General features: G+C 37.0%; 1 protein-coding gene across 3 annotated transcripts in view; it reads left to right on the top strand.

Moving 5' to 3' along the window:
• TOPBP1 (DNA topoisomerase II binding protein 1) overlaps window positions 1-15,709 on the top strand; it is a 77,552-nt gene extending 61,843 nt beyond the window's left edge. For 2 of the 3 annotated variants that reach the window (XM_060011285.1, XM_060011284.1), the window contains exons 24-28: window positions 398-561; window positions 1,094-1,231; window positions 3,982-4,071; window positions 4,209-4,370; window positions 14,873-15,709. In XM_060011285.1, coding sequence (XP_059867268.1) covers window positions 398-561; window positions 1,094-1,231; window positions 3,982-4,071; window positions 4,209-4,370; window positions 14,873-15,016 — 698 coding nt within the window. In that variant the 3' untranslated portion in view covers window positions 15,017-15,709. Of the gene's footprint in view, window positions 1-397; window positions 562-1,093; window positions 1,232-3,981; window positions 4,072-4,208; window positions 4,371-14,872 lie in introns of those variants that run through there. The other variant, XM_060011286.1, reaches the window with a different exon arrangement.
• The last annotated feature ends 442 nt before the right edge of the window (window positions 15,710-16,151 follow it).

Raw genomic sequence — 16,151 nt, 5'->3', positions numbered from 1 at the left:
AGATCTAATAGTGGCATTGTAGCTGTATGAGAAAATTTCCATGTATTTTAGAGATGCATACTGAATACATAGGGATAAATTAAAATGATATCTGGTATTTGCTTTAAAATGGTTAAGCAAAAAACGAGGTAGTTTGAAGTAAGGATGGTGAAATTTTGATAATCTTAGCCAGTGTATGGTAGCCAGTGTATGGGGGTTCATTTTACTGTTTTATCTACTGTTGGAGTTTAAATTTTCATAATAAACATTATTTTATTAAAAAATATATGTAAAGTATGTTAGGGGGTTTGTTTATTGGTACATTTTGTTTATAAATAATTCCTCTGCATAGTTGAGGTACATTTTCCCTCAGGAAAATTTAAGAATCAATAAAGTACCTATATTTTTTCTAATCAAGGTGGATTAGTGATTGAGAAGCAGTGCTTTGATCCCAACTGTACACACATTGTTGTGGGACATCCACTTCGAAACGAGAAGTATTTAGCTTCAGTGGCAGCTGGGAAGTGGGTGCTCCATCGCTCCTACCTTGAAGCTTGCAGGACTGCTGGGCGCTTCATGCTGGTGTGTATGCAAATTCATGTGAAGGGTTGTTTTTCTTTAAAAGTAAAGGTCTTAATAACTGATTCCAGCACATAAAATATTAAGCTAATTATTTGAAATATTTTGGTTCCTAACTGACCATTGCAGTAATATCTATCGTGTACTTTTTGACGTTTTCAATCAAGATCATTCAGGGATCTCACCTGTGTAGACAGGTAATCAAGCTGTTAATACATACCTCTTTTGAGACCATGTCCTTCTGTGAAGTTCATCTTACAGTAGGTGAAGCCCAATAATCTATTACCAATTGCTAAGATATAGTTTCTTAGAAATGTATGCAATATTCTTCTGATTTCTAATTAAAAGCCAGATATACTTGACTTTCATACGAAGCCAAATTAATCTACATTTCCTCCATGCTCATAAACTGATGCTTACTTAGTATCCTCTGTATTTAGAGGAATGGAATGTATAGCTTGTAACTCTTATTAAATTGTGGATTCTTTGAGGACATATTCTATGAACTCAAAAGTTTGTTGGACTAATTCTCTAGGAAGAAGACTATGAATGGGGAAGTAGTTCCATACTTGATGTTTTGACTGGAATCAGTGTACAGCAACGAAAACTAGCACTTGCAGCGATGAGATGGAGGAAGAAAATCCAGCAAAGACAAGAATCAGGCATTATTGAGGTATTAACGTATATAATTATGTAGGTAGTATAAATGGCATTCGATGTCATGACTAGTCCAGATTTTTTTTTTCAGAGAATGTGCTTGACAAAATAAGAATAATTCTATTTGTCTTTTATCACTTGATTGATATACTTAATTTGGACATTCTAAATTGAGCTTAGTGTTGATTCCTAATTCTTCTAATTATGATCAGCAGTAAGATATATATAATGTTGATAGCTCTCTTAAAAATCATTTATATGTGTAAAATGTGACCCATACTGTATTTCTTCCAAAGAGTCTTTCTAGCATCCAGCTTCAGGGCTTCTCAACTTGGGGTCCACAGACTCTCCCAAAGGAGTTTTATAGATCAAATTCAGGAAGGCTATATACACTTTGTTTTTGTTTTGTTTTGTTTTGTCTTTTATTGGAGTATAGTTACTTTACAATGTTGTGTTAGTTTCTGCTGTACAGCAAAGTGAATCAGCCACATGTATACATATATCCCCTCTTCCTTGTATTTCCTTCCCATTTAGGTCACCACAGAGCACTAAGAGGTCCCTGTGCTATACATTCTGTTCTCATTAGTTATCTATTTTATACATAGTACTGTATATATGTCAATCCCAGTCTCCCAATCCATCCCACCCCCTCCCTTCCCCCCACTGGTATCCATACGTTTATTCTCCACATCTGTGTCTCTCTGCTTTGCAAATAAGTTCATCTATACCATTTTTCTAGATTCCACATATATGCGTTAATATACAGTATTTGTTTTTCTCTTTCTGACTTATTTCACTCTGTGACAGCCTCTAGGTCCATCCACGTCTCTACAAATGACCCAATTTTGTTCCTTTATATGGCTGAGTAATATTCCATCATATATATGTACCACATCTTCTTTATTCATTCCTCTGTTGGTGGACATTTAGCTTGCTTCCATGTCCTGGCTATTGTAAATAGTGCTACAATGAAGATTGGGATCCAGGAAGGCTATACACTTTGGATGGGGGAAGAAATACATCCTTATTTTTACTAACCTCTAATTGAAAGTTAACATTTCCTTCATTGTAAGTCTAGGCAACAAATCGCAACACTATGAACAGTACTATGATTTTGCCCCACAGGAATCAGATATTTTTGCTTGTATTATGATTGCAACTTGAAATACTGTTTATGTTTGTCACAACTTTAAAATAGTACATACAGACCTCCCCAACTTGCGATGGTTCGACTTTATGATGGTACAAAAGTGATACACATTCAGTAAAAACCATAGTTTGAATTTTGAATGTTGGTCTTTTCTCAGGCTAGCATTATGCAGTACAGTATTCTCTGGTGATACTGGGCAGAGGCAGCAGCCACAGCTCCCAGTGAGCCACGTGATCATGGGGGTAAACAACCGATATACTTAAAACCATTCTGTTTTTCACTTTCAGTATAGCATTCAATAAATTACATGAGATGTTCAACCACTTTATTATAAAATTGGCTTTGTGTTAGATGATTTTGCCCAACCACAGACTAATATAAGTGTTATGAGCATATTTAAGATAGGCTGGGCTGGTAAGCTATGATCTTCAGTAGGTTAGGTGTATTTAAATGCTTTTTTTTTTTTTTTTGGCTGTGTTGGATCTTAGTTGTGGCACATGAGATCTTCATTGAGGCACATGGGATCTTTCATTGCAGTGCATGGGCTCTTCATTGGCGTGCGGGCTTCTCTCTATTTGTGGCACGCAGGGTGCATGGGCTCCTAGTTGTGGCGCGTGAGTTCCAGAGCATGTTGACTCTGTAGTTTGCAGCACGCAGGCTCTCTCGTTGAGGCATGCAAGCTCAGTAGTTGTGGCACACAGGCTTAGTTGCCCCACGGCATGTGGGATCCCTGGGACCTGACCAGGGATCGAACGTGCATCCCCTTCATTTGAAGACAGACTCTTTACCACTGGATCACCAGGGAAGTCCCTTAATGCATTTTTGACTGAACCGTATTTTCAACCCTATGATGGGTTTAATATAGAAGCACGTCTATTATTTTGTCACAGATTTTGAAACATTTTGATACTTTTCAATAAAATGGTTTCTTTTGTAATACTTTGTATTTTATTTTGGACATTTAAAAAACATTCATATGGTGTGGAAATTACATCTCAATATAAGCTGTTATTTTTTTTAAGTTATTTAGAGAACAGATCCATAGGTTTTACTAGACTTCCAAATGGGTCCATGGCTCACAAAAAGGTTAAGAACCTGAGTTATATCATCTTTTGTGTTATATTCTGAGTTCTCTGCTGTCTCCAAGTCCCTGTTAGCCTTGATTCCCTTTCTTTTAAAGTAATTCCACAGGCTTCTGTTAATTGCTAATTCTGTACTTAAATATTTTATGTTTCAAATTTGTAAATATTTTCAAGAGAAATATTAACTGGAGGCTTCATCTCATCTAAGAAGCTGTGCTTTAGGCTCTACCTTTGATTAGTTTTAAGAAAAAAATAGTAGAAAAGACTAAACAAATGTCACGTTGCTTTGTTTTAATGTTACCAAATCATTAAAACATTTTCCTTCATTCTTCAATTATTTATTGATGGGCTGCTGTGTGCCAGACACCATGGCTATGTGTTTCAGAGTATTCTGACCAAGATAGTTATCAGTGTGTTCATCAGAAGTAAAGGTTATAAGGTTATTCATTGACAGAGAAAATAATGTATTTTTTATATTATTTTGTCATTTATTTTTCCAAATAATTTCAACACTGATTATTTTTTTATTTGTAGGGGGCATTTAGTGGGTGGAAGGTTATTTTACATGTCGATCAGTCCCGAGAAGCAGGATTCAAACGCCTTCTTCAGTCAGGAGGAGCAAAGGTTTGTATTGACAAGGTTGCTGTGATCAATTCTTGATTTTCTGTGCTTTGTGAAATGGTAATCCTTTATGTGTAGATTATACAGTTGAACTACTTTGAAACACTGATAGATTGTGATGCTTTTTGTTTTTTCCTTAGGTGCTACCTGGTCATTCTGTATCTTTATTTAAAGAAGCTACACATCTCTTTTCTGACTTTAATAAACTAAAACCAGATGACTTGGGAGTTAATATAGCAGAAGCTGCTGCCCAGAATGTGTACTGCTTGAAAACGGAATACATTGCTGATTTTCTTATGCAGGTTTGTAAGATCCTGTCCTTGACCTCCTCACCACCAGAAATGTGCTTATATGCATAGAGACATAACTGCACAACAAAACCCTCGGCTTGTTATTCATAGACTGTTAATCTCTTGTTAGTCTCCCCCATTCAACCCCTTTCAGTTTCAGTCTATTTTTTAAAATAATGAAAACCTATGTAAACATTTAGCCTAGAAGTTAAATATGAAATGGGTATAAAAATCTGGGTACCTCTAAAAGTGCCCTCTAAAATGTTGGAATATAAAGAAAGCAGAAATTGATTGCGCGAGTCCAAGGAGAAACATTTACCCAAGGGTCCTTTTTAAATTTTCTTGACCTTTTGTTTCGATACACTGTAAATACCTGTGTTAGACAGTAAGGGAAATGAAACACTACATGGAGGGCTCACTATACTCCTGTTCAGAATTGGCCTATGTTGGGTTGTTTGAATGGGCAAAGAAAAATCTTGACACTGGAGTGCCTAAAATGCCATCAGGAATCAGCAAGATATGACACATGATTGTAAATGTCTTACAACAAAGGATTTCAAACAGATTAGTGTAGAAGTAGGGGGAAGCCAAAACTAACCTGCTTTGTGGTTGTTGCTGCTTGTTTTTGGAAGTTGGTCAGCTTTTAATAGGAGTGCCTGAAACATGCATGCAAAGCCTCTGTCATAAAGCAGTGGGGTGTATTGATTAGGACTTAGTAAACCAGTACTAGCTCTCCTTGAACATCTAAATAACTTTTTAAAAATCTCTATTTGTTGAGACATGAGGTTTTAAAATATTACCCACTGGGAAAAGGGCAGGGATTGGGGGAATGTAGAGAACTTCCCATACCTCATCCCTCCAGAAATTTCTGATCGTTTCAGGGATACAGCTGCCATCTAAGATGGGACCCAACATAGATTAATTGCTTAAACTTGTGCTGTGTTAAACTTGTACATGTGCTATAATTTGGGGGTATTTTTTTCTTTTTACATAAAAAAGAGTGTATAGAAAATATGTTCTGGTTAAAGAATAGCAAAATGTCATTCAGGTGCCGAGGATAAGAAATAGAAGATTGCTAGTCCCATAGGAACTCCCTGTTGCTCCTTCCCGGTTGTTCCTGCCTTTCTCAGGGTTGTAATGTGTGTCAAATACTAGATGTCTGGAGAAACACATTGGGGGAGTGAGCTGCTCTGTATTTCTGCATCTGAGCTTATTATTGCCTATCTCTAGCTCTCTGGAGTAAGTCAAAACAGAACACTTCTATAGTGTGAAGCAGCAGGCTAAGGAGGGGAGAGCAGCAGCTTCATGTCAAGTTCATGGCCAAGATAAGCCAAGCACAGATAGGACTCTGAGATAGGCTCACCCCAGTGTTCTGACTTCAGCTTAGAAACTAGGTGTGGTGACTGCAGGGATCTTTGTCACCCTCTGTCTACTTCTGTACACTGCCATCGTCCCAGGAGCTCCATTCACCACCATTTGTCTCTTTTCTGTTGAATCTCCTCTTTCTGAATTGCATGTCATCCTGATCTGCTGTCTCATTGTGATGGAGGTCTCTTCTCGTAACTTCTTGAGAGGGAACACATGGAAGGTAAATTGAGACTTTCTATGTGTGGAAATTCTTTTTTCTATTCTCATTCCTACTAGACTGATAGTTTGGCTGGGCATCAAATTCTAGGTTGGAAACTGCTTTCTCTTAGACTTTTGATTGTTTGTCTCCTTGCTTCTAGTATTGCCATTGAGCAGTCTAAAGCCATCTGATTCTTAATTCTTTATATGTAACTGTAATCTACTTAGGAAGTTCTTTTTGCCCCAGTTTCATGAAATTTCAAAATGATACACTCTCATGAGGATCTGTTTATATTATGCTGGGCACTTGGGCCCTTTCTGGTCTGGTAACTTCTATCTTTGAGTTCTGGGAAATCTTGAATTATTTCAATGATGAGGGGTTTTTTTCCTACTTTCTGTTCTCTCCTTCTGTACTTATGCTATTTGTATATTAGATTTTATTATTTTTCACTTATTTTTATCTTTTTGAGAGATTCTTGCAGTTCAATATTCTATCAACTTCATTTTGCTATCATGTTTTAGACCTGTTTTCATTTTTTGAATTTATATTTTATTGTTTTAATGTTTTCTTGTTTCATTGATTAATACCTTCTGTGAGCTCTCAGAGGATTTATTGATGTATTTTTTTTAAGTTTTCTTATCTCTGCATAGTTTCTACTTCCGCCAAGCTGTGTTTTTCCCTTTATCTGGGTTTTTATCTTCCATGTTAGAGGAATTTATCAGATATCTAGTAATTCTTGGTTTTCTGTCCATGATTAAGAATAGGGGGTAGGGACTTCCCTGGTGGCACAGTGGTCAAGAACCAGCCTGCCAGTGCAGGGGACACAGGTTCGAGCCCTGGTCCAGGAAGATCCCACATGCTGCAGAACAACTAAGCCAGTGTGCCACAACTACTGAAGCCTGCGAGCCTAGAACCCATGCTCCTCAACAAGAGAAGCCACTGCAATGAGAAGCCCGCGCACCGCAATGAAGAGTAGCCCCCACTTGCCGCAACTAGAGAAAGCCTGCACACAGCAATGAAGACCCAACACAGCCAAACGTAAAAATAAATAATTAATTTTTTTAAATATCACTTAAAAAAAAAACGGGGTAAAAAGCTGCTTAGAAGTACTGAGCATAGTTGGGTCTTGTCCATTTTGAGCTGGGTGAGATGGTGTGGATGAACTAGTTATTGGACACCTCTCCTAGATTCATAACTTTATGTGCTTCTTGAATTGTTTCATTTTTATCCAAAGAGGAGTCTTCTGATCTGCCTAAATGATGAGTCTGGCCACCTTTTTTTTTTTTTTTTTTTTTGAATTGAGATACAATTGGCATATAACATTAGTTTCAGGTGTACAAAATAATGAATGATTCAGTATATGTATATTTTACGAAATGATCTACGCAGTAAGTCTAGTTAACATCCATCACCACACATAATTACAATTTTCTTTAATCTTGTGATAAGAACTTCCAAAATTGAGTCTCAACAACTTTCAAATATACCGTACAGTATTATTAACTATAACCATTATGCTGTGTATTATATTCCCACAGCTTATTTATTTTATAACAAATTTGTACCTCTTGACCACCTTTATCCATTTTGCCCACCCCTCACCCCCCTGCCTCTGTCAAGCAACCACCAGTCTGTTCTCTGTTGTATCTATTGAGTTTTGAGGGTTTTGTTTTTTTTAGATTCCACTTAACAAGACATCATACAGTATTTGTATTTCTCTTTCTGACTTTTTTTGCTTAGCATAATGCCCTCAAGGTCCATCCATTTTGCCACAATTGGCAGGATTTCCTCTTTAATGGCTGAATCATATTCCATTTTGTGTGTGTGTGTGTGTGTGTGTGTGTGTGTATACGTGTACATACCAGTTTTCTTTATCCATTCATTCATTGCTGGACAGTCATGTCTTGGCTGTTAGATATCTTCGAGTTAATGTTTTTGTTTCCTTTAGATAAATACCCAGAAGTGGAACTGTTGGACCATATAGTAGTTCTGCATTTAATTTTTTGTGGAACCTCCATACTGTTTTCCAGAGTGGCTGCACCATTTATATTCCCACCAATGGTGCACAAAGTTTCCATTTTCTCTGCATCCTTGCCAACATGTGTTATCTCTTGTCTTTTTTATGTTAATTATCCTAATGGGTGTGAGGTGGTATCTCATTGTTGTTTTGATTTGCATTTCTCTGTTGATTAGTGGTGTTGAGCACCATTTCATGTACCTGTTGGCCATCTGTATGTCTTCTTTGGGAAAATGTCTATTCAGATCCTCTGCCCATTTTTTAATCAGTTTTTTTTTTTTTTTTTTTTTTTTTTGCTGTTGAGTTGTATGAGTTCTGTATATATTTTGGATATTAACCCTTTTCAGATATATAATTTGCAAATACTTTCTCCTATTTGATAAGTTGGCTTTTCATTTTGTTGATGGTTTCCTTCACTGTGCAGAAGTTTTTTGGTTTGATATAGTTTCACTTGTTAATTTTTGCTTTTGTTACTTTGCTTTTGGTGTCAAATCCAAAAAATCATCACCAAAACCAGTGTCAAGGAGCTTGCTGCCTGTTTTTTTCTAGGAGTTTTATGGTTTCAGGTCTTATGTTCAAGTCTTTAATCCATTTTGGGTTTATTTTTGTGTATGATATAAGATAGTGGTCGAGTTTCATTCTTCTGCATGTGGGGGTTCCGTTTTCCCAACACTATTTATCGAAAAGACTGTCTTTTCCCTATTGTATATTCTTGGCACCTTTGTCGTAAATTAATTGATCATGTATGCATATGTTTACTTCTGGGCTCTCTAGTCTGTTCCATTGATCTGTTTTTGTGCCAATACCGTATTATTTTGATTACTGTAGCTTTGTAATATAGTTTGAAATCAGGGAGCATGATGCTTCCAACTTTGTTGTTCTTAACATTGCTTTTGGTATTTGAGATATTTTGTGGTTCCATACAAATTTTAGGTTTGTTTGTTCTGTTTCTCTGAAAAATGCCATTGGAATTTTGATAGGGATTGCATTGAATCTGCAGACTGCTTTGGGTAGTAAGGATATTTTAACAATATTCTTCCAGTCCATGAGCACAGCTTATCTTTTCATTTATTTGTATCTTTTTCAGTTTCTTTCATCAGTGTCTTACAGTTTTCAGTTTACAGATGCTTTACCTCCTTGGTTAATTTTTTTCCCAGGTATTTAATTTATCTTTTTTTAATTTTTAAATTATTTGTGTCTTTATATTTAAAACGGCTTTTTTGTAAACAGGACATAGTTGGGCCTTGCTTTTTATTATCTGGAATGTTTAGTCCGTAATTACTGATACTGTTTGTTTTTTTTTTTTTGCCATTTGTTTTTGGTTTGTCTCTTCAGTTCTTTGTTCGTCAGTTCTTCTTTTCTTGCTTTTTTTGGTATTTAATATTTTTTAGAATTCCATTTCATCCATTGTCTTTTTTTTTAATATTTATTTATTATTTATTTGGCTGTGTTGTGGCATGGGGGATCTTTGTTGCCATGTGTGGGATTTTTGTTGCAGCTTGCAGGATCTTTAGTTGCTGCACATGGGATCTAGTTCCCTAACCAGGGATCAAACCCAGGCCCCCTGCATTGGGAATGTGGAGTCTTAACCACTGGACCACCAGGGAAATCCCCTCCATTGTCTCTTTTTATTTTTATTTTTATTTTTTTTGGCTGTGTTGGGTCTTCGTTGCTGCACGTGGGCTTTCTCTAGTTGTGGAGAGCAAGAGCTACTCTTCATCGCAGTGCGTGGCCTTCTCATTGCTGTGGCTTCTCTTGCTGCGGAGCATGGGCTCGAGGTGCACAGGCTTCAGTAGTTGCAGCACGCGGGCTCAGTAGTTGTGGCTCACAGGCTCTAGAGGACAGGCTCAGTAGTTGTGGCGCATGGGCTTAGTTGCTCCACAGCACGTGGGATCTTCCCTGCCCAGGGCTCAAACCCATGTCCCCTGCATTGGCAGGCAGATTTTCAGCCACTGCGCCACCAGGGAAGACCCTCCATTGTCTTTTTAAAGCAAAAACTTCTCTGCTTTTTTTTAGAGGGGCGGGGGTGTTTTGCTCTACAGATTACAATATACTTCCTTAATTTTTCATAATCTTCCTAGAGTTAATATTGTGCCACTGCATAAAATGCAGAAATCTTGAACCATATAGATTCCTTTGCTTCCCCTGTTCTTCAAACCAAGGGCCAGTAAACTATAGCCCACAGGCCAAATCCAGCCCACTGCCTGTTTTATTAATAAAGTTTTATTGAAACCCAGCCACGTTCTTACATTTGCATATTCTCTTTGGCTGCTTTTGCACTACAGCTGCAGAGTTGAGTAGTCGCAACAGAAATTTGCAACTACTAAAATATTTAATGTCTGGCCCATCTATCTGTTTTAGCCCCACAAGTACGGTGTTATACTTTAAGTAAGTTTTGCTTTAAACAATCCAATGTATTTTAAGGAAATCAAAAGGGAAAAAGTCGTTTATATTTACCCTAATGTATACCATTTTGAGTGTTATTTTTTTCTGAATATCTAAGTTTCCATCTGGTATCATTTTCCTTCAGCCTGAAGAACTTTCTTTAGTTTGTAGTACAAATATGATGGGGACCAATGCTAGTTTTCTTTTTTTCTCTTTTTTTTGAAAATGTCTATTTTACCTTTATTCTTGAAGATTCTTGGCAGGATATAGAATTTGGGGTTGAGTTTTTTTTCTTCTTCTGGTACTTCAATAAAGACTTCATTCTCTCCTGGCCTCCATTGTTTCTTTTTCTTTTTACTTTTTAACAAAATATTTATTTTTTAAAATAAATAATGTTTTTTGGCTGTGTTGGGTCTTAATTGCAGCACTTGGGATCTTTGTTGAGGCATGCAGGATCTTTGTGGCATGGGCTCTTCATTGTGGCACACAGGCTTCTCTTTTGTTGTAGTGTGTGGGTTTTTTTCTCTCTCTAGTTGGGTCACGTGGGCTCCAGAGCGCCTGGGCTCTGTAGTTTTGTGGAATGCGGGCTCTCTCGTTGAGGCGCACAGGCTTAGTTGCCCCAGGGCATGTGGGATCTTAGTTCGCCGACCAGAGATCGAAACTGTGTCCCCTGAATTAGAAGGTGGTCTCTTTACCACTGGACCACTGAGGAAGTCCTAAGGCCTCCATTGTTTCTGATAAGAAGTTAATGGTAATTTGAATTGTTCTCCTTTATGCAATGTGTCATTTTTCTCCTGGCTGTTCTCAGGATTTTCTCTTCATCTTTGATTTTCAACCATTTATATTTCCAGGTATGGTTTCTTTGTATGAATCCTGATTGGTATTCACAAAGCTTCTTTAAACTTATGTCTCTCACCAAGTTTGGGAAATTTGGGGCATTATTTCTTCATTCTGCTATTTTTCTGCTTCATTCTTTTCTGTCTGGGAATTCAGTTACTCATGTTACTCTTTTGATATTGTCCCACAGGCCCCTAAGCCTGTATTCACTTATTTGCAATTATTTTTCTCTGTGCTCTTCTGATTGCCCAATTCCTGTGTATCTATCTCCAACTTCACTGATTTTTTCCTGTTATTTTCATCTGCTCTTAATCCTATCCAGTGAGACTTTGATTTAAGTCTTATATTTTTGGACTTCCCTGGTGGCTCTGTGGTTAAGAATCTGCCTGCGAATGCAGGGAACGTGGGTTCAATTCCTGGTCTGGGAAGATCCCACATGCCACGGAGCAACTGAGCCTGTGCTCTAGAGCCCGCACGCCACAACTGCTGAGCCTGTGCGCCACAACTACTGAAGCCCGTGTGCTCTAGGGCCTGTATGCCACAACTACTGAGCCCACATGATGCAACTACTGAAGCCTGCGTGCCTGGAGCCCATGCTCCATAACAAGAAAGCCACTGCAATGAGAAGCCCACGCACCAAAACGAAGAGTAGCTCCCATTTGCCACAACTAGAGAAAGCCTGCGTGCAGCAGTGAAGACCCAACACAGCCAAAAATAAATAAAATTTTTTTTTTAAGTATTACTTGTTTATATCTAAAATCGCTTTGGTTCTTTTCTGTGGTTTCTGTTTTTGTGCTGAGATTTCGTCTGTTCACTCATTTCAAGCATATTTTCCTTTATATCATTAAGAACAGTTATAATAGCTATGTTGCAATTGTCTACTATTTCCAACATCTGGGTCATGAGCAAGATGTTCTGTTACTTTTTTTTTAATTAAACTTTTTATTTGGAAATAATTGTAGATTTACATGCAGTAGTAAGAAATAATACAGAGAGATTCCATATACACTTTCTCCAGGTTACACTAGTGGGTAGCATCTTGCAAAAACAAGGATATCCTTACAACCAGGATATTGGCTTTATACAATCCAAGCTTATTCAGATTTCCCCAGTTTTACTTCTATTCATGTATATTTGTGTATTTAGATTTCTGCAGTTTTATCATGTGTAAGTTCATGTATCTGTCACCACAGTCAAGATACAGAACAGTTCTATCACTACAAGAATCCCTCTTTTTTTTTTTTTTTTTTTTGCAGCACACAGGCCTCTCACTGTTGTGGCCTCTCCCGTTGCGGAGCACAGGCTCCAGACGCGCAGGCTCAGTGGCCATGGCTCACGGGCCTAGCCACTCTGCGGCATGTGGGATCTTCCCAGACCGGGGCACAAATCCATGTCCCCCGCATCAGCAGGTGGACTCTTAACCACTACGCCACCAGGGAAGCCCAAGAATCCCTCATTTTTTAAAACTTAAATAAATGGAATTAATAATAGTGTGTAAACTTTGGCAATTGGCTTTTTTCACTCAGTAAAATTCCTTTGAGTTTCATCCAGATTGTTGCATTCTTATGCAACAATGAATACTTTTATTACCTTTTATTGCTGCGTAGTACAGATGTACCACAGTTAATCATTAACCTATGGAAGGACATCTGGGTTGTTTCCGTTTATGTACAGTTTCATATGTGAAAATAAGATTTCATTGCACTGGGATAAATTCTCAAGAGTGTTTTTACAAAGTGGGCATATTTTACATTCTCACCATCAATGTATGAGTGATCCAGTTTCTTTGTATCCTCATCTGCATTTAGTTGTCATTTTTTATTTAGCCATTTCATTTGGTGTATGATCTCTCTTGTGATTTTAACTTGCATTTTCCTAATGGCTAATCAAAGTGACCATCTTTTTGTGTGCTTATTTGCCATGTTCATATCCTCTTCCTTGAAATGTCTCTTCATGTCTTTTGTCCACTTTGTAATTGAATTGTTTTTTTTTACGCTTGAGAGTTGTTTATAATAGATACTAGTCTTTTGTTGGATATGTATTTGCACATATTTTCTTCCAGTCTGTGGCTTATGTATTCATCCATTTACCTTTATCCTCTTTTTTTTTGGCTTAGCCACACAGCTAGCAGGATCTTAGTTCCTCAACCAGGGATTGAACCCGTGCCCCCGGTAGTGGAAGCACTGAGTCCTAACCACTGGACCACCAGGGATCCCCTACCTTTATCCTCTTAACAGGAATTTTTGCAAAACAAGTTTTAAAAAAGGTTTTATAGTTTTTACTTTTTATGTCTGATAATACGTAGAGGTGTAAGGTTTAGGTCAAAATTGTTAGGAGGTTGGTTGAGGGGTTTTCTGCCTCAGCATGTCCAGTTGCTCCAGCACCATTTGTTAAAAGAACTATACTCCATTTAGTTGCACTTGCACCTTGGTCAGTATTCAGATGTGCATTTTGTGTGGGTCTATTTCTGCATTCTCTGTTCTGTTCCATCAATCTATGTGTCTTTCCCTCTGCAAGACTCTTAATTACTGTATACATAATCAGTCCTAATATTAGGTCGTGATTCCTTCCTCTTTATTCCTCTTTTTCAAAATTGTTGTTGCTATTCTAGGGCCTGTACTTCTTTTTGACTGTGTCTTTATATGTAAATTTTTAAATAAGTCTGTTTGTCTATAAAAATACCTTTCTATGATTTTGATAGGAATTACATTAAACCTACAGATCAGTTTGAGTGTTTGACATCTTTACTATGTTAAGCCTTTTAGTCACTGAGGACAGCTTATCTCTAATTATTTAGATTGTCTGATTTCTTTCATGGGCATTTTGTAATTTTCAGTATATGTATATTTTTTTCTTAAGTTGATGCTTAAGTATTTCCATTTTGGGGGGTGATTTGTTTTTCTTGAGAATAGTTCATGTTCTGCTTCTTCACGTGTATAGTAATTATGGATGTATCCTAGAAATTACAAATCAGTTGTAGAGACTAGATCCTGTCATGTTCTTCTGAAGAGGACCATTTTATTTGTTTAGCAGGCAGTTTACTTGGCTGACCCTCCGCAGTGAGTGGCAGCTCAAATATTAGTTGGGTTCTTTGAGCCTTACCTTGAGTCTCTGCACATACATGATTTAGGGGTCAAGCAAGGATTTGGTCAGTGTTTATAACACAGAGTTTGGAGCTCCTCCCAAACTTTCTGGAATTTCCCACCTCATTTTCTAGTGCTGTGGTTGCCATTCTGTCCTCTGGTTCTTCAAAGTTTTCTGTTAAAGTTTTAGCCAGTCAACATGACACAGACAGGGGCTTCTCCTCAGACTAAAAGCCATAAAAAATGAAAAGGGGAATTCATCCCATTCCATTCAAAGATTTTCAAAAATTTACACTAAACATAATATCTCACAGTTAAATGATAGCTATTAACTGTATTTTACCATATTTTCCATATTCTGTACTTAATCCATATTTTACAGATGAAACCATTAAGATCTGAGCTAGCCCCACTCTGCCTGAGCTATAAACTCATTTTTCTGATAAAGGTGAAATTTTGTTACACAGGATCTGTCACTAATGGTGACAGGTGCTAAATAGCTACCTTGAAAGACAAATGTTTAAGTTTTTTGGTCATAAAGCAGAGTAAAGGAATCTATTACCTAATTAACAGTTTGAAATCTGAAAAAAATGAACAATGTTGGGTTTTTTACCCCCTTTTATAGGAATCTCCTCCTCAAGTAGAAAATTACTGTCTACCAGAAGCTATTTCATTTCTTCAGAATAATAAGGAACCTGGGCCTGGATTCTCACAAAAGAGGAAAGCTCCTACAGAGAAAAATAAAATCAAACGACCTAGAGTACAGTAATTGTATTTACTCAGTTACCAAACATTAAATGTGTTTTAAATTAATAGCTTGAATGTAACTGTGATGGATTTGTATAGTAATTTAAAGACAAGAACTTGAAGAATTCAGCTTCAGTGTAACAATGACCCTGCTTGAAGTTAGTTTTTAACACCTGAAATTTTAATCATTGAAATATTAACTGTTCCTGAATGGAAAGTTACCTAAAATAACAAAGTGCAACTCCTCAGCTAGCTTGTCATTAAACCATATTGACATGTGTAAAGGGCTTTTTGTTTATTTATTTTCTTGTAAATATCTGAGTCTGTAGCTTAGTAGACGTTTTAGCAAGGTGATAGATTTTGCCTTAAAATGTCTTTTAATTCATAACAACAAGGAAATTATCAATTGGGATTTATTCTTTTCCATGATTTTTAGCTTCTCACCATTTTACCTCTTTTTAACAGGAGCCTGAGCGCAAGGTTTAATGAGGAACTGAGGCTTTAAACTTAATGTGTGTGTATATATGTATATGCATGTTTATACAAATCTCCATGAGGTTTTCCAAGTTTGGACGCCAAAACTTCGAAAATAAGGACAATAAAGAATAAAAGTAGTGACTCAAAGTAGTTCAAATAAGTTTTTAAAAAGAAAAGCTTTCTGGTATCCATTTTCTTGTTGAAGCAATAAAAGATTTGTAAAACACATTAAAAAGTGAATCTAGTCATGTTTCTGATGTTGTTTATATAGAATATTGGTCTAGTGGGTTGAAAAAAAAGGAACTACAAAATTGCAGTAGCCTCTATTAAATAATCTAAACCTAAACACCAGGTACTACATGCATGACCACAATTCTCTAATTATAAAGCTACCTCATTTTGTTTGTAATTTTGATGTAAACTGTTCAATTCCTAATAATTCTTTTAAAGCCAAATTCAAATGGTGATGGATTAAAGTCCTCAACCTGGACATCAAACCCCTGAAGTTTTCATCAGGTTTTCCTCTAAATGGAGTAGGGGTTATCCTTGCCCTTCACAATGCGAATTCCTACACTGCCAAACAGGTAGCACTGTTATATAAACTGTACTCCTGTCCCTCCCCCAAGCAAAAAAACACATGGGCCTGGTTTTATTAGAGCCAGTTTGTGTTAGTTGGGTCC

This window comes from Delphinus delphis, chromosome 4, assembly GCF_949987515.2.
Source record: "Delphinus delphis chromosome 4, mDelDel1.2, whole genome shotgun sequence".
Taxonomy (NCBI): domain Eukaryota; kingdom Metazoa; phylum Chordata; class Mammalia; order Artiodactyla; family Delphinidae; genus Delphinus; species Delphinus delphis.
The sequence above is the reverse complement of the archived record's forward strand: the minus strand, read 5'-3'. Positions and strand labels throughout refer to the sequence as shown.